This window comes from Lynx canadensis, chromosome B1, assembly GCF_007474595.2.
Source record: "Lynx canadensis isolate LIC74 chromosome B1, mLynCan4.pri.v2, whole genome shotgun sequence".
In the NCBI taxonomy this organism is placed as follows: domain Eukaryota; kingdom Metazoa; phylum Chordata; class Mammalia; order Carnivora; family Felidae; genus Lynx; species Lynx canadensis.
Window position 1 is genome coordinate 35599996 of NC_044306.2, and position 18911 is coordinate 35618906.

Sequence of the window (18911 nt, forward strand, 5' to 3'; positions counted from 1 at the left end):
AAGTGCTGTCTCACTTCCTCCAAAGCACTTGACAGTAACTGAAATTTTGCTGTTGGCTTTTGTGTTTCCACTAGACTGTAGGTGGCTTGAAGGTGAAGAATTTGTCTTGTTTACCCTGTGTCACTGTGGCATGAGGCCATGGTAAATGGTCGCTGCCCACCTGGAGCCTGATGTGAACCCATGTGCCTTGTCGCTCTCTGGGTGACCTGAGGTCAGTGGCTCATTCTCATTTGCTCGAGGGTGGGACGGTGCCCACATCTGTCTCCTGGGATGTAGAAAGCAAGCAGCAAGAATGCTAAGCTACCGTCCTCAGTCTCTTCTGGCATTAAAAGAAACTGAAGCTGAACAGGAACATGCAAGCCTGGTTGCTGACCTTCCCGTGCAGGCATTCAAAGACCTCCAACCTTCTGGGACCCATGCCTAGGGATCCTGGAGAGAGGACAGGGCCATTTCCCCATTGGCCCACTTTAGGTTTGGCCAGTGGGGGTGTAGAGGAGGGCCAGGGAGAAGCCCAGTGGAGGCCCTGTAACTATAACCCCCAGTGGGAGGCTATCTGTGTGTCACAATGGGTGAGCCAGGCTCCAAAGTGGCTGTGCAGGCCTGGGAGAGGGCAGGAGCCCAGAGCCACCCAATGGGTCATTTGTCCCCTTGCCAATCCCCTATTGCCTTACCCTAACAATTTGTTGAGCCCTGTTCCCATGGCTCCGAGAATTGCCCTGGGTGAACCCTCGCATGAGAGTTAAAAGTGTTTACCTGTCCACCTCCTGTAAGAGACCCTCAATAGCTTCTGCAAGGCCTGCCTCATCTGCCCTGTCTGGGAGGGCTTCCTTGAAGGTCCAGGCCTCTGGGCTCCTGCTTGACACAGATCTTCACACAAATGAACAGGAGCTCACCCTGAACAGGAGAGGCAAGCCTGGGAGAGCAGCATTAGCATCGAACTTCCGAGGTTCCAATAGATGTCCTGGTCTGTGCATTTGATAATGAACACGTGATTAGGGCCAGGAGAGAAGATCCCCAGGCTAGTCTGACAGGGACTAAGGCCCTTCCCAGCGGGGGGCAGGCAGCTCTAGCCTTCTGACTCTCTACCTGGAAAACCAGCCAGAAGGGAGTGTGGACACAGGAAGACCCACAATGTCTGGAGCTCCCTCCCTCAGGACAAGGGCACAAAGTTGAAGCTGTGCAGGGGGTTGAGACCCTTGGTTTTTTGTCCCAAAGCTGGGGGGGGGGTTGGAATGGGTGGGAGTTTGAGGACAGAGAGGGAGATGAAAGAACAGAACAGAGCCCAGCTGGCTGGCTGGCTGCCTCAGCCTCAGTCCAGGTGGCGGGCCAGCCACCAGGTAGGGGTGTGCTGGCACATGGCCTCCCTCTGCTGGGCACACGGGCTCACTGCAGCCAGCAATAAGGACGGGCCCTCTGGAACAGATGGCAGAAACAAGGTCCCGGCAAAGCAAACTTTATTGGGGCTCTGAGGTCAGGGCTCTTCCCTCCAGGTCCTGCCGAAACTTGACAGTTGGAGTGTGGGCCCCTTGTGTTGCCCTCAACAGCTCCGTCACATTCAGACTCAGAGGGAGAGAGGCTGGGTGGGGGGAACATGGGGTTGTAGCACACCCGCAGGAAGGCCACTCTGTATGGTGTTCTAGCTGGCTCTCTCTCCGTCACTGCAGCCAGGCCACTCCTGGCTCCTCATTTCTTGGATCCTGGTTTTTTAGGTTTGAGTGTGGGTTTGGCCTATGGAGAGAAGGGAGGGCACCAGAGTCCCACTCCCTCCCTCTGCCCCCAGGAGGACCAGCCCCTTCTCCTGGTACTCACCTTTTTCACAGGACTCTTGTCTTTAAGGCTGGGTCTGGAATAGGGTGGGGAGGCCAGGAGAAGGGATGAGGGTGAGAAAGAGAGAGAGCTCAGCAGGACACCAGTAGCCCAGAACCTCCTAATGCCTACACTGCAATGCAGGGCCCTGGCCACTTCCAGGAAAGCCAGGGGCTGTGATATGGAGAGCTGGGAGGCTGCAGAATTCACCTCTCCACCCCGTCACCTGCTGGGACCATTCTGACTCTCTCTTATTTTAACAAGAGGTGTTTTCTTATTAGACTTCCACCTGCTTTCTTTTATTTATCACAAATAGGTCTCTTTCATTATAAAAGTAATATTTAACTACATTGCACAAAATATAGCAAATAGAAATCACTTGTTTCTTTACCTCCCACCAGTATTAACATTTTGATGTGTTTCCTTGCAGGACTTTTTGCTTTTTCTTCTAAAAACATGTGAAATAACATGAAAATGATTTAAGATCCTGTTCTTTTTAAATTCTGTAAACACTTTCCAGGATGCTATATTCTTCATAGCCATTATGTCACATTCTACTGGGAAAATGTGACCCAGCTTAATCTACTATATTGGTAGACACTTAGAATGCTTCCATTTTTCACTATTACTTGAATAATGCAGGGATCAGTTTCTTAGTGCATATGATTTTACCTGTATTTTGGATGGGGTCCTTGGGAAGGGGTTACCATGAGTGGAATTAGGTCAGAAGATAAGAATACTTTGATGCCTTCCAAAAAAGGCTGTGCTGGCCATCAGAGACAGCACATCTGTGTGGTCACAAACATGCACACACGCCAGACCCTTTCTAACCCTATAGGCTTCAGCTGTAAGATTTTGGCCACGTTAACAGATGGAAAGAGTTACCTCACTGCCTCCTCTTCTTTTTCCACCTTTTTTTTCTGGGAAGCAAACACAAGCAGCATGGGGACAGTTAGGGCAGGGTCCAGGGCCAGCAGACTCCTGCTGGGCACCTGGCAGGACCCCAGGCCTCTGTACACTCACACTCAACTCGGGAGGCCTGGCCCAGGTTTCTGAGGAGCCTGTGGGGGGGGGGTGTCCCTTCCCTCACCTTGGCAACACCTGTCTGCTTCTGGGATGCTAGCCTCTTGACTTGTTTAAGAGGGGTCTCCTCCTCTAGGGACACATCTACATCAACATCATCATTGTCATCATCATCATCATCGCTGTCATCTTCCTCCTCTTCCTCCTCCTCCAGGTCCTCCTCCTCCTCCTCCTCCCAGGACAGGTCTGAAGTGTCTGTGAGGGTATGGAAAGGGAGCAGGGATGCTGAGCTCCAGGTCTCGGCCTAGCTCCTGTTCCACGATCGGTCTTGCTCTCAGAGCTGCCCTGGGGAAGCCAACACCTGCCACTTCCTAGAGACCCTTTCTGGCCTGACAAAGTAGAAGCTCAGATGGAGTGAGGGGTCCGGGACCCCAGAAAGCTGGGGTGGTAGAGGAGGGCAGGTGAGGTGGTAAGCTGTGGCTCTGGCTGGGAAGGATTCAGAGGAGGGTGAGGGTGGGCAGAGAGCACAAGGGAAGGGAGGAAATGGAAACAGCAGCTAAGGAATTTAGACCTCATCCTAAGGGAAGTGGAGCCTGCCAGGGTTTTTGAGTAACTGTACCCTGATACAGAGGCACAACTGGGCTGAGAAGGATATGAGAAGAATCAACAGCACAGTGATTTGATAGAGCCTATATCGCTCCTCCAGCTACATACCTCATAGCACCTAACATTTTACATGCGGGCTAGTACTAGCTATCATGCAAACTGCTTCTCCCTGAGTATCCCATTTATTCCTCACAGTGGCTCTTTGAAGATGAAACCAAGTCTACACCCACCCTCATGGTACAGGCAAGAGGACTGCAGCCCACAGAGGACATGGTGGGGAGGTAAAGGAGAACTTCCATTCCAGGCTACCGGCCATCACGCTGCCTTTGGAGATTTTCTCTAGTAATTCAAGAATCCATCCAGCGTTTGAATACCTATTCCCTTGGCCCTGTGCTAGGCACTATAGTCAGACCCGCCTCAGGTCCAAGCTCCAACTTACCATAACATTCCTGGCCACTGAGGAACACGGGTCCAGAGCCAGCCCGGAGCTGGAAAGTGACTGGAGGAGAAAGCTCCAATCCCATCATGACCTGCAGAAGGAGGGATGTAGGGGCAGGAGCAGAAAAGATGGGCTCACTCAGGCCTGGCACCTGTCTGGGGGATGGTGTCTAATAGAAACGTTCAGAATTTATTCCCCAAACCCCAACTACACACACTTCACAGGTTCTCTGGACCTCATTGTGTTATCAAGCCCTTGGCCCTTCCTGTTGAGGTGGATTCAAACGGAAGACTGTGAATCTGATAATCCCATTCTTGTTAAAGATCACAGACAGGCTTCTAAGCTGAGGGGCAGCTGTTAGAGAAGTCTGATGGCTACAGATTAAATTGTGTCCCCCAAATTCTTTTTTTAACATTTTTTAATGTTTATTTTTGAGAGAGAGAGAGAGAGAGAGAGAGAGAGAGAGAGAGAGAGAGAGAAAACGCATGGGGAAGAGAGAGATGGAAACACAGATTCTGAAGCAGGCTTCAGGCTCTGAGTTGTCAGCACAGAGCTCAATGGTGGGGCTCAAACCCATAAGCCGTGAGATCATGACCTGAGCCGAAAGTCACATGCTTAACTGAGCCATCCACGTGCCCCTGCCAAATTCTTATGTGAAGCCCTAACCTCCAATGTGATAGTATCTGGAGATGAGGCCTTTGGGAGGTAATTAGGGTTAGATGAGGTCATGAGAGCTGGGCCCTCATGATGGGACTGGTGCCCTTATAAAGGAGACCAGAGATTTCTCTCTGTCTCTGTCTCTCTGCTGTGTGAGGACACAGAGTACAGGCAGCCATCTGCAAGCTAGGAAGATGATCCTACCCAAATCTGACCACACTGGCACCCTGGTCTCAGACTTTCAGCCTCTACAACTATGACAAGATAGATGCACATTAAGTCCTTCACTCTCTGGTACTTTGTTATGGTGGCCCAACCCGAATAAGACACTAATCAAATGAGAAGAGCAGATGCAAAGTTGTATGTACAGTACTACTTTTGTCTTACATGTGTGGATATACATATGAATAAAGTTAGAATTCTATTAAGTGTGAACCCTAATTTTCAGTGGACAGTACGGTGTTTCTTTTCTTGATACTCTTCCAAACTTTCCATTTTCTATTGTATCAGTGATGATACTCAGATTTATTGACTTCCTACCGTGTGCCAGGCCCTATGCTAAGCATTTCACTTGCTTTCCTCTTTTAACCCCTCACAACAAGCCCACAACGGAGGGGCCGTTCCTTTACAGTGGAGGGAACTGAGGCTTAGGGATATTAATTTAGAGTTTCTGGCTCAGACAGGAAGGAGACAAGCAAAAACTGAAACTCTGTAGCCACCAAAGCCTAGAAATGCTGGATAAAATGTATTCCGATGTTTTCACTGTTTGGTTGAACAGCAGGACAGAAGGAAGAGGCCCCGTGCACCAGAAAGGAGGGCAGCACGCACAAGCACCGGTGCTGTAGCTGCTGAAGGGAAAATGTGCCCGAAAACAGCCTCGGCCTTGGGTTTTAACATGTGCTCATGGACAGGAGACAGGCCTGGGCTCCAGAGAGGCGTGCGGTCACGGGGCCCACTGAATGGGGCTGGGGTCCTCCACAGGTGCACTTCAGGCAGAAGCTCCAGGGTGGGGGGCGAGGACGGGGGACGGAAGAATCCCAAACCCACCCACCAGGAACTCCTCTCCACTGAAGGAAGGGAATAAGGAAATGCATGTGGGATAAAAGAAGTCTCCTGTGAGAACTTAAAAACCCATGGCTGTACCTGCCACTCACACCAAGCTTGAATTCACTTGGTGGGCACTGCGAAGCCAACAGACCCGTATAAGATCCCAGGCTGGTGACTCCTGGGGCCAACAGCAGGCACAAGCACAAAACCAATCCCTTGGGGTGCTGTCAATTTTCCTCACACAGAATTCTCTTGGAGAAAACAGTGGAACCACGAAGACGCCTCACCGTGTAAAGTGACAAAATGTCCAAGGCACGGTCCTGCTAGAGTGAGTGGAAGGAAACGAGACGACTGTAGACCGATGCAGCCAAGAGCCAGAGAGAAAAGAACAACAGTCTAGCAGTTATGACATTAGGTTGATGAAAGTCAAATAAACATAGAAGTAGGAATCAGAAGCATAACAACAAGGTATTATGAGAAATAACAAGAACCAAATGCAGCTTCTAGACTGAACAAATGGTTAAAAAGAATACACCAGCTAAAGCAAGTATCAGTAAACTGGAACCATGCTGTGAAGAAACGACCCGGTACATAGCACAGAGACAAGAGGAACGAAATATGAAAGAGAGGCTGAGAGATACAGAGGACAGAATGAGATCTAAGATGCATCTAATCACAGTAAGGGACTAGAAACAACACAATGGGCAAAGTGATAACCAAGAGCTTCTAGAAACAACCAAAGACACAGATCCTCATGTCCAGGAAACCTAGGTCCTGAATAGATAAATAAAAGTAAATGTACATCTGAACATCCCATAGTGAAATGGTATATACCAAAAACAAAGAGGCTCTCTTAAAATAAACCAGAGAGGAAAGACAGATGTCCAGAAAAGGAACAATAGGCAGACAGACTGAGGGTTTCAACAGCAACGTCAGAAACCAGAAGACTAGAATGGCGTCTTCAACATTTTGAGGGAAAGTACCTCTCTGTGTAGAATTATACAGAACCAAACTACCATGAAGGAATGAGGGTAAAATAAAGACATTTCCAGGCAGAGCCCAAGTAAGTTCGCTCCTCCCAGACCTATTAAATGAGGTCTCAAAAAGCTGACAATCGAAGTGAGAAGGAAGAAGTGGATATGAGCAGCAGTGGTGAGCAAGCAACTTGGTCAACCAAGACAAATCCAAGTCAGCATTATTGTAAAATAAAATAGTACTAGTAATGACTAGTATTGAGTGGGTTTAAAACAAGTTGAAGCTAAAACACTACATGATAACAACAGGTCGGTTAAGAAAAGGGTGCTCAGGAAAGTTCTGTGGATTGTCTGGGAGAGAGAAATATAGCATTAATTTTAAACTGGTCATGCATGATTGTTAAAAAATTAAGGATAACTACACTAAAAAGTAGAGTGAGACTCTACAGTTCCAAACCAGTAGAAAGGAAAAGGGGGAAAGAAACCTTAATCTAATAAAAGAGGAAAAAGGAAAAAGAGGAAAAAATGAAAAAAAAAAACAATGAACATAGAAGCACAAAGTACATATTACAAATAAATCCAAGTATGATAGCATCACAGTAAACATAAACAGATATTATTGGCCAGATAGATTAAAACAAAGTTTAGCTACTTACTGCTTATAAGATACATGCCTAAAATGTGAGCACATACAAATGTTGAAGATATGGAGACATATTTACCAGATGTGGCAGAGGCTTCTCATTGCTTATCCAATATCCATTCTTCCCTTTTCCCATAATATCAGCGCCCTAATATTGTACCCACCATAGACCGTATTCCCCAGTTTCCTGTGCAGTTGGCAGTGACCGCAATACTAATTTCTGGATCAGTGAGTTGCAAGCAGAATTTGGTGGGTGGTGCTTGTGTGAAGACACCTTAAGAGGTATACAGAGAAGTGAGAAAAAAAATTAAATCAATAATGTAAGATTCTGCCTTACAAAACTAGAAAAAGAGCAAATTAAAACCCACACAGACAGAAGAAAGGAAATAAAGAACAGAGATCAATAAAATACAAAAGTGGATAAACAATAGAGAAAAGTTGAGACCAAAAGCTGGTTCTTGAAAAAGATGGATAAAAATATTAAACCTCTAACCAGACTGCACAAAGAAAAGGGGAAGAAGACACAAATTATCAATATCAGGAATAAGACAGCAGAGTTTACTACAGATTTTACAGGAGAGGAAGAAAGGAAATATTATGGACAACCCTATGCCAATGAATTTGACAATGTGGACAAAATGGAAAAACTCCTTGAAAGACATAAACAGAGCTCTCTTAAGAAAAACAACCCAAACTGTCCTAAATCTATTAAAGAAATTTAACTTGCAGTTAACCAGATTGCTTCACATGAATTCTATCAAAACATTTAAGAAAAAAATACCAAAGTTACACGAACTGTTTCAGAAAACAGAAAAGGAGAGAATACTTTCCTTCTCATTTTATGAGGCCAGCATGACCCTAATACTAAAACCAGATAAAAACATGACAAGAAAAGTACAGTCCAATGTTGTTCATAAATATAGACACAAATATTTTTTAAAAATATATTATTTTTAAGTAATCTCTACACCCAGTGTGGAGCTCAAACTTACAACCCTGAGATTAAGAGCCACACGCTCCCCTGACTGAGCCAGCCAGGTGCCCCAAAACAAATATCCTTAATAAAACATTAGCAAATGGAATCCAGTAATATATAAAAGGATAATATATCATGATCAAATGGGGCTTACCCCAAGAATGTACAATGGGTTTGAAATTTGATGGGGTGCCTAGCTGGCTCAGTTGGTAGAGCATGACATTCTTAATCTCAGGGTCATGAGTGTCAGCCCCACTTTAAGTGTGGAGCCTACCTAAAATAAAAAAACTAAAAGTTAATAAAAATAAAATTTGAAAACAAATCAATAAATGTAATTTGCCACTTAATAAAGGAGGCCAAAAAAACCCCTCAGTAGATGCAGAAAAGAATTCTTGGACAAAACTCAACAGCATCTCAATAAATTAGAACCAGAAGGGAACATCCTCATCCTCATATAGAACATCTGTACGAAAATCCTTCATGTGTCTTAATGGTAGAAGGCTGAACACTGGTAGAAGAGAAAAAGGCAAGGACAGACATGCTGTCACCACTTTTATTTGACATTATATTTGAGGTCCTAGTCAGTGAAGGAAGACAAGAAAAAAGAATGCAAGAAGTTGAACTGACTTTATTCACAGATGACATGAATAAATCCATTAGGAATCAACAAAAAGCTGCTAGGATTTCTATGAAGTTTTGCAAGGTCAAATAATAGCAAAAAAAAAACCCCAACACAATTATGTAACTATATACTACTACTGAACAATGATAAAATGAAATTTAAAAATACATTTGCATACGTTATACTATACACAAAAATGAACTCCAAATAGATCATGGACTTAATTAACTAGAAGACTTAAAACTATAAAACCCCTAGAAGAAAACATTGGAGCAAATTTTCATGACCTTGGATTAGGTGACAAGTTCTTAGATTTGATAGTAGAAGCACAAGAAACAAGATAAAACATATAAATTAGACTACATCAAAATTCAAAACTTTTGTGCTGCAAATGATATCATCAAGAAATTGAGAAGACAACTCAGAAAATGGGAGAAAATATTTGCAAATCATCTGATAAGGGGCTTGTATGCAGAGTATTTAAAGCGCTCATACAATTTAAAGTAAAAAGACCAATATTAAAATGTCAAACTCAAATGCAATTTAAAAAAAAAATGAAGAAAGACCTGAATAGACAATTCTGCAAAAAAGATATACAAATGACCAATAAACACATGAAGAGAGATGCAACATCATTAGCCATTAGGTAAAGCAAACCAAAACCACATTGAACTATCAGTTCACACCCACTAAAATGACTAATCAAAATTATAGACAATAGTAAGTATTGCAAGGATGTGAGGAAAGTGGAATCCTCATATTCTGTTGGTGGGATTGTAAAATGGTGTGACTACATTGGAAAATAATCTGGCAGTTCCTCAAAATGTTACATACATAAAGCTACCACAATGACCTAGCAATTGCACTCCCAGAGATATGCTCAAGAGCAATGAAAACATATATTCATACAAAAGTTTGTACATGAATGTTCATAACAGCCTTCATAATAGCCAAAAGGTAGACATAAAACAGGTGTCCATCAGCTGCTGAATGGATGATTTCATATATATCCATAAGATGGGTATTACTTGGCAATAAAAAGAAAGTAGTGCTATATGCTACAACATGGATGAACCTTAAAAACATAATGCTATGTGGGGCTACCTGGGTGGCTAAGACTTCGGCTCAGGTCATAATCTCGCGGTTCATGAGTTTGAACCTTGCATGGGGCTCTGGGCTGATAGCTCAGAGCCTGGAGCCTGCTTTGAATTCTGTGTCTCCCTCTCTCTCTGCCCCTCCTCTGCTCACGCTCTGCCACTCTCTCTCTCTCTCAAAAATAAATAAACATTAAAAAAAAAAACCACACATTATGCTGTGAAAGGAGTAGTCACAAAAGACCACACATTTTGTGATTCCATTTATACGAACTGTCTAGAATAGGCAAAAATAGGCAGAAAATAGATGAACAGCTGCCTAGTGCTGCAGGTGAGTGTGGGAAATGGGGAGTGACTGCTAGTAGGTATGGAATTACTTTTGGGGGTGATGAGAATGTTCTACACTTAGGCTGTGATGGGCATACAACTCTTAATTTACTAAAAACCATCTGATTGTACACGTAATAGATGAAGCTTATGGCATGTGAATTATCTTTCATTAAATACTTTAATACCATTTTCAATAGCACCTAAAATCAAATATAGCAGTATGTTGGGGTAGATCTTACAAAGTATGTACACAACCAGTTCCCTGAAAACTACAAAATATTAGTAGGAAAAGTTAAAGTTAAAGACATACATTAGGGTAAAAAGTGACAGACTTAAACAAATAGAGAAACATATGCTCAATTATTAATGACTAAAAATTGTTAAGATGCCAATTCCCCCCAAAATAGTCTATAGATTCAATACAATCTCAGTCACAACCCAACAGACTGATTTTCAAAGAAAGCCTATTTTGAAATCTATGTGGAAATGTTCAGGACCTAGAATTGCCAACACAATTTTGGAAAAGAAAAACAAAGTTGGAAGACACACTAATTTTAAGACTAACTATAAAACTATAATAATCAAATCAGTCTGTCATGAGAGTAAAGATACAAATACAAATCAATGAAACAAAATACAGGAATACATGCATACATACACAGGCAACTGATTTATAGCAAAATGCCAGCATAATTGTATAGTGAAAGGACAGTCTTAAAAAAAAAAAAGAAAATAGTGCTAGAGCAATGGGTATCAGCTTGGGAAAAAAATGTTTCTCTACGCTTATTTTATACCATACAAAAAAATTATCTTGAAATGGAGGAATACAGACAAATGTAAGAGCTTAAACAATAGCACTTCTAGAAGAAAGCATAGAAAAAGACATTTGTGACCTTAGTTTAGGCAATGATTTCTCAGGACACCCGCCCCCCCCAAAAAAAGAACTGTAAGAGGAGAAAATACCAAATTGGACTGCATAAAAATTAAAAACTTGTGCTCTTTGAAGAAATCATTATGAATGAAAAGGCAAGTCATGTACTAGCAGAAAATATTTGAAATAAATATTTTTGATAAAAGACTTGTATCCAAAATATATAAAGAACTTCTACAACTCAATAACTTGATTTAAAAATGGGGAAAACATCTAAACAGGCATTTTACAAAAGAAGATATCAAATGACCAGACAACAAGATGGTCAATATCACCAGTCATCAAAGAAATATAAATAATAACCACAATGAGATGCCACTATACATATGGCCTAAATTTATGAATGGCTACAATTAACACTGACAATGCAAAGTGTTGGGGAGGATGTGGAACAACTGGTAGGAATGCAAAATGGTGTAGTAATTCAGAAAATAGTTTGGCAGTGGTGTGTAAGGTTTAACATATGCAAGAGGATGGGAGGGGGGAAATAAAGTTTAACATATGCTTACTAATGATTCTGCAGTTTTACTCCTAGGTATTTACACAAGAGAAATGAAAACATGTGCATACAAATACACTCAAACTTCATAGCAGCTTTATTCATAGTATAAAACCAGAAACTACCCAGGGCACCTGGGGGGCTCAGTTGGTTGAGCGTCTGATTTTGGCTCAGGTCATGATCTCACAATTTGTGAGTTTGAGCCCTGCCTTGGGCTCACTGCTGTCAGTGCGGAGCCTGCTTGGGATCCTCTGTCCCCCCCTGTCTCTCTGCCCCTCCCCTGCTTAGACTCTTTCTCAAAAATGAAAAAAAAAACAAAAAAACCAAAAACAAAAAACTAGAAACTATCCAAATGTCTGCTAACAAGTGAATGAATAAATAAACCTTGACATATATATGTACTTGTAAAATAGAATGTTACTCAGACATAAAAAAGGAGCACATTACTGTTTCACCAACAACAGATAAATCTCAAAGCATTACGCTAAGTGAAAAAAGCCAGGTACCAGACACTATGTATTGCATGATTCCCTTTAAATGAAATTCTAGACAAGGCAAAAGAGTAGTGAAAGTAGATCAATGGTTGCCAGAGGCAGTGGTAGGTGGAAAGGGCTGACTGCAAAGAGGCATGAGGAAATTTTGGGGGGGGTGAAGGAAATTTTCTCTACTTTGATTGCAGTGGTAGTTACAAAATTATATACACTTATCAAATGCATCAAGTGGTATACTTAACACTGGTGGATCTTATTGTATATAAATTATATCTCAATAAAGCAGATATAAAAACTGACTCAAAGAAATGGAAACATCTAGACCTAAAACTTAAATGACAATAGTTTAAAATCAAACCAGTTGCACATAGTTTGTTCACTTCCTTACTCACTCATTACATGTTGAGTGTCTACAATATACCAGTTTCTACAACATACCATAACATATGGTATATAGGCATTATGGCTAAGGCAGTAAATGAAAAGGCAAAGTCTTTGCTGTCTTGGAGCTTGTATCCTTGTTGGGGAGAAAGACAGGCACAGATGAAAACTGAAGCCAGTGATGGGTTCCATGGGAGAAAAAGTGGTTACGGAAGGGTAGGAAGAGGGGATGAGGTTTGTGGTCGGGGAAGACTTTTTTTTTTAAAGCAGGATTCACGTCAGACACAGGGACCAAACTCACGACTGTGCGATCAAGACCTTAGCCATGATTGAGAGCCCAACCAACTGAGCCACCCAGGTGCCCTGGGAAAGACTTCTTGAATGAGGTGACGTATGAACAAAGGCTGAAGTGAGGGGCAAGTGAATTCCTAGCATGGGGAACAGTAAATGCAAGACTCCCAGGAAGGGGGTATGTTTGAAATTTTCAAGGTACAATCAAGAAAGCCAGTGCAGTTTGAGCAGGATTAGGGAGGGGAGAGTAGCCAAGGGTGAGTTTAAGAGAGGTTTCTAAGGGCCAGAACATAAAGGATCTTGGATTTCATTCTAAGTGAAATGGGAAGCCACTGACATAAGTGTTCTGACAGAGAAGCGACATGGTCTGACTTTTGTTTAAAAGGATCCTTCTGGCACCTGGTGCATACATAGAATAGACTAGAGATTGGGGAATTTTTTTCTGTAGATATCCAGTATTTTAGGCTTGTGAACCTTATGGTCTCTGTGGAGACTACTCAGTTCTGCTGTTACCAAGGGAAAACAGGTATGGATAATATACAAAATGAAGGAGCGTGGCTGTGTTTCAATAATACTTCATTTACAAAAACACGCAGTAGGCTGGATTTAATCCTGTAGGTTGTGGAACCCTGGAATAGACTATAAGGAACCAAGGGTGGGGGTTGGTGGACCAGTTAGGAGACTCTGCAATAAAACTGAGCACCTGGGCCAGGACATGGCAGGGGGTGGTGACAGGTGGTCAGATGGGGGTACATTGTGAAGGCAGAGCCAACAGGATTTGCTGGTGATATGTGGTGTTAGAGAAAGAAGTTTTTGTCCTGAATAACTGGGAGAGCAATTATATTCTGGGAGAGGCTCAGGTTTGGGGGTGGGAGAAGAGATTATAGATAAAAATCAAGAATCTGGATTTGGATTTGTTAAGTTTGGGTTATCTCTTAGATATCTATTAAATACACTGAGTTGGACACAGGATCTGGAGCACAAGAGAGGGATTGGGTCTATAGAAATAAATATCAAAGTTTTGATTTGTATAGATGGTCTTTAAAAATAAAACCCTGGGAATGAAGGAGATCTAGGGAGAGCTCATAGATGGGGGTGGGGGGGGGAGTTTTGGGGCAGTTTTACAGATGGGACTCCCAGATCTTCAGGGACAGATGATACCGGTCTTACATTCACTGTTCCACCATATAGAAGGAGAGAACACTCCATCCCCCAGTTCATGAGGCTAGTGTGCCTTGACACCCAAATAAGATAGGCCAACCTCACGAGTATGTAAGATTTAAATTTTTAAAAAATATATTAGCAAAGCAAATCTAGAAATTCACAGTATGATCTATCAGTGTTTATCTTAGGAATGCAAAGTTGGCTGAAGAGTATTCTATTAATATAACTCACCACCTTAACAGGTTAAAGAAGAAAGAACCTATGATCATCTAAATCTAAAAAAGCACTTGATAACCATTTTTGATTAAAAAGAAGAAATCTCAATTTTAAAACGCAGAGCAGGACTAGATGGGGACTTCCTTAACTTGAAAAAGGAAGTTATCGTCTCATCAGATGTGCCACACTTAATGGAGAAACGTTAGAAGCACTCCTTTAAAAATATACATACATGTATTAAGAAAGGAACAAGGACATCTACCATTACAATCTTCCTCAATAGTACACTGGAGGTCCTAGACCGTGTAGTATAATTAAAAAAAAAAAAAAGATACAAAACCTGCCATTAACAATGATGATTTGCATAGAGAACTCAAGATAAATTACTAGAGATAAGAGAACTTCTGGATACACAATCAATGTGGAAGTCATCAACAGTGTCCTGTCACCAGCATCAAAAAGTTTAAAAACGTGATTTTGTAGAGAGGTTAACTTGCCCAAGCTGGGAAAAGGTGAGCTGGGATGGAAACGGGGCTCCCTGCCTCCTAAGTCCAAGGCTCAAAGTCATTGGCTATACGGCCCCCTGGCGGGACTGCATTCCTGCAGAACGACTGTATCCCACCTTTGTCCGTCCACACCCGCTCAGGCGGTGAGTGCCCGGGGCAGGCAGCCTCCCGAAGCCTGCGGGGGCGGGGGGGATGGGGTAGGGAGGCTCACCATGGGGAGCACCGAGGCCTGAAGAGAGGCGATGGTGATGGGCTTGGCCTTCTTGTCTTCCTGGCTGGCTGGGGGCAGGATTTCCACGAGGTTCATCTCTTCTTTGGCTTTCTCCCCCAAGCAAATCTGAGAGCGTTTGAAGACAGGCCACCTCAACACCGGAGGGAACCCCTGTTCCACCTGCAGAGACCAGAGAGCCCCACCTGCTCCCCCGCAGCTGGCCACGTCCCTCCCGAGTCCATCCTACCATCCCCTCCTGGGGGCCGGGACACCCACCGTACTGAGCAACAGCTTACAGTCCTGCTTCCCTTCCTTCTGGGGTTTGACGGTCCAGGTCCGCTTCTCCTGGTTTAGCTCACAGCCTGCGGAAGGAGGGCAGCGAGGGGGCCGGGCCGGCTCAGGGAGGCTCCCCGTTTCTCCTCCGCCTCCCTCCCCACCCTCCACCCGCCGGACCCTCACTCACCCCAGAGCATGACTGTGGGCGCTTTCTCGGCCGCGCTGCTCGTGCTGCTGCGGTTCATGACTCTGGGCGCGGGCGCCGGGGTCCCGGCGGCTGTGAGGAAGGGGCGCCCGCCGTGAGGCGAGGCCCGGTTCCCCGCTCCCGCCCGCATCCCGGCCGGCCGCCCCGGATTCCGAGCCCCTGGCGGGCGCAGCCGTCCAACCCCGCAGCCCGGGGCCAGCGGTGCGGGGTGGGGTGGGAGTGGGGGCGACGCTGAGGTTGTCCGGGCTGGAAAGGTGCTGGGCGCCGGCCCGCTGCGCCCGGGGGCGCCGTCGGCGCCGTCGCGGTCCCGGCTGTACTTCCCCTGGCGCCGGACCCGCTCGCCAGCCCGCCTCCGCCTCACCGGCCCTGCGCGCTGGGCGTCTCGGGCTCCCTCACTCCGGCCTCCTCGCAGCCGCACCTGAGAGCCGCGGGCCGCTGCAGGCTGTTAGGAGGCCCGGGAAGGGGCGGCGGGGGGCGTCCGCTCCGTCTTAAAGGAGAGGCCCTTCTTTCCCCAATCCGCTCCTCCATTCGTTGCTCTTCGTGCCTCGGCGCACCTGGAGGGCTCGTTAAAGCACCGAGCTAGGTGCCAGCGCCACAGTTTCCGGTCGTGGAGGGTTGGGTGGGGCCGAGGTAATTTGCATTCTAACGGGTTTCCAGGTGAAGTTGCTGCTGCTGGTCGAGGACCGCGCTGTGAGCACCACCTTCATGGCCCCTGGGGATTCTCGGAGGCCTACTGGGTGAGATCGCCTAGCTTGGACTTGCGTGGCCACCCAGTGGGAAGCAGCATTAAGGCTTTTTCCTGCTCAACGCCTTCCTTTTTTCATACCCTCTCGGTGTGGGCCTTTTCCAAGGCCAGGAGGGCCCGTCCCCCAGGGTTTTGGGCCCCAGAGAAGAAGAGCCCTGTTTCCAGAAGGATAATTTGTCCCACGGACAGGAAGGGGGTGGGGATGAGTTAGGACACCAGAGGTCACCAGCTATGGCAGCTGGTGGGGAATACACCATAGGGCCCAGTGAGTGACTTTACCAGGGCCAGTCATCTAACAAACAGCAGCTCACAGGGCACTGTGGTTGGGGGTGGTGGAGAGGACGCTGCCTTTCAGCCGGCCACATCCCCCTTTGGCCTACTCTGCACATGCATCATCTCTGGGAGTCAGAAATAACCAGGGATCTCTCTCTTTGAATTCCTTTTCTTTCCTTCCTCCCCCAACCCCTTTTTAAAAATGAAGTATAGTTGATCAGATTGCATTTTTATCCTTCCTTTCCATTCTGGAAACTTCTCACCTACACATAAAGTTCAGTTCTTAAAGTTCAGTGCTTTTCAACAAAAGTGCCAAGGTAATTCAATAAGGAAAGGTTAGTCTTTTCCAAAAATAGTGCTAGAGGAACTGGATATATCTCTCTGGAACCTTGATTGGAGCTTGTGCTGTGCAGGAATCAGCTTTTAGTTTTTCCTTTTTAACATGTCCACTTTATTGAGAGATAATTTATTTCTTAAAAGGCACTCATTTAAAGTGTATAATTTGATGAATTTTGACAAATGTATATACCTGGGTACCCACCACCACAGTCCAGTTACAATATCCATCACTCTTCCAAATTTTCTGGTTTCCCTTTGCGGTCAGTATCCTCACATCAATGCCTAATTGGCATTAGGCATTTACCTGCTTTCTGACACTGTGGATCATTATTGACTGTTCTAGAATTTCATATAAGTAGAATCCTACAGGGTCTTTTCACCAGTCCTTTTGTTGAACAAAATGTGTTTTGAGAGTTACTTACCCATATTGTTGTTTGTATCAGTAGTTTGTTTCTGTTTATTGTTTATGCATGATTTGTATACTCACGCATGTGCTGGTCAGTTTTATGTGTCAACTTGGCTAGGCTATCATACCTACTTGTTCAGTCAAACGCTAATGGTGTGGCTGTGAAGGCATTTTGTAGAGGTGATTAACACCTATAATCAGCTGCCTTTATATAAAGATTACTGTCAGTAATGTGGGTGGGAGGTTTCCCTGAAAAAGTTCTGCCTGTGGACTGCGGCTTCAGCTCCTACCAGAGAGCTTCCAGTTTGCTTTTTCTGATGACCTGCCCTGTGGATTTCAGACTTGTTGCTAGCCCCCAGAGCCGCATAAGCCAATTCCTTGTGATATGTCCCTGACTGATATACCCGTTGATGCATATTTGGGTAGTTTTCAGTTTTAGACATATATTATGAATAAAAATAACATGAACAAGTCTTTGCATGGACATATGTTTTAGTTTTTGTTTGATAAATACCTAGGAGTGGAATTGCTGGATCATTTTGTAAGCATGTATTAAACTACGTGAAACTGTAAAACTACTTTCTGAAGTCATTTTGCATTTCTACCAGCAATGTATGAGAATTCCAGTTGCCATACATCTTCATCAACACTTGGTATTGTCAGTCTTCTTAATTTTAGCCATTCTAGTGGATGTATATAGTGACATCTCTTGTGTTTATTTGTTTCTGTTTGATGACAAGTGAGGTTGAGTATCTTTTCAGGTGTTTACTGATCATTCGTGTATCTTCTTTGGCAAAATACCTGTTTAAATACTTTGTCCATTTTTAAATTGGGCTATTTCAGATTATTCTTATTGAGTTGCAGGGATTTTTTATATATATTGGATACCTGTGTTGTGTCATGTATATGTATTACAAAGATTTTTTTACTCCTGCCTATAACTTGTCTTTTCATATTTTAAAACGGTATCTTTTGAAGAGCAGATAAATTTAAATTTGACAAAGTCCAATGGCTCATGGCTTTGGTATTTGAAGGAATCTTGTTTAACCCAAGGTTGTAAAAGTTTTCTCCTAAGTTTTCTTCTAGAAGTCTTGTGGTGTGAGCTTGTACTTTTACATTTGTGATTGATTTGAAGTTAATTTTTGTGTGTGGTGTTAGCTAAAGGTCAGGTTCATTTCTTTTACCCCTCAAGTGGATCTCCACCCAGTTCATCTAGCACTATTTTTGGAAAAGACTAGCCTTTCTCTATTGAAATACTTTGGCACATTTTGCTGAAAATCATTTAACCATGTACATATTGGTCTATTTCTAGACTTTATTCTGTTCTATTGATCTGTCTGCCATAGTGCCAACACTACAGTCTTGATTACTGTAGCATTAGAGCAAATCTTGATATCAGGTAGTTGAGCTCTCCAAATCTGTTCTTCTATTTCAAAAATGTTTTGGATGTTCTAGATGTTTTGCATTTTCACATAAATTTTATTTTACTTTTAATTTGAAGAGAGAGAGAGCACACAAGTCGGAGAGAGGTGGAGAGAGAGAGAGAGAGAAATAAAGAAAGAGAAAGAGAATCCCACGCAGGTTCAGAAAGAGAACCTGCAGTGGGGCTTGATCCCATAACCCTGGGATCATGACCTGAGCTGAAGAAATCATTGGACACTCAACTGACTGAGCCACCTAAGTGCCTGGATTTTCATATAAATTTTAGAATCAGCTTGCCGTTTTCTACAAAAAAAACTTTCTGGGATTTTTATTGGGGT

The 18911-nt window shown here is 44.0% G+C and overlaps 1 protein-coding gene across 4 annotated transcripts; it reads right to left on the reverse strand.

The window, feature by feature from the left end:
* Window positions 1–1437: 1437 nt before the first annotated feature.
* On the reverse strand, window positions 1438–15888 carry NPM2 (nucleophosmin/nucleoplasmin 2). Of its 4 annotated transcripts, none has more exons than XM_030312464.1 (8): window positions 15807–15888; window positions 15371–15460; window positions 15184–15269; window positions 14908–15033; window positions 3875–3965; window positions 2897–3084; window positions 1810–1843; window positions 1438–1728 (listed from the first exon to the last, which is right to left on the reverse strand). In XM_030312464.1, exons 2-7 carry the CDS (start codon window positions 15426–15428, stop codon window positions 1832–1834), a joined length of 561 nt encoding a protein of 186 aa, XP_030168324.1. In that variant the 5' UTR covers window positions 15429–15460; window positions 15807–15888; the 3' UTR covers window positions 1438–1728; window positions 1810–1831. The 4 variants fall into 4 exon arrangements, 3 of the variants coding, with proteins under 3 accessions (XP_030168324.1, XP_030168321.1, XP_032448738.1); XM_030312461.1 differs by lacking the exon at window positions 15807–15888 and adding an exon at window positions 2692–2726 and having other exon boundaries at window positions 15371–15471; XR_003968238.2 differs by having other exon boundaries at window positions 1810–3084.
* Window positions 15889–18911: the final 3023 nt, after the last annotated feature.

Coding starts and splice junctions, on each gene's coding strand:
- NPM2 (XM_032592847.1), bottom strand. CDS start 15,428: ATGAACCGCAGCAGCACGAGCAGCGCGGCCGAGAAAGCGCCCACAGTC. Junction 15,270..15,370: donor GCCCACAGTCATGCTCTGGG/GTGAGTGAGGGT, acceptor CTCCTTCCGCAG/GCTGTGAGCTAAACCAGGAG. Junction 3,085..3,874: donor CAGTGGCCAGGAATGTTATG/GTAAGTTGGAGC, acceptor ATACCCTCACAG/ACACTTCAGACCTGTCCTGG.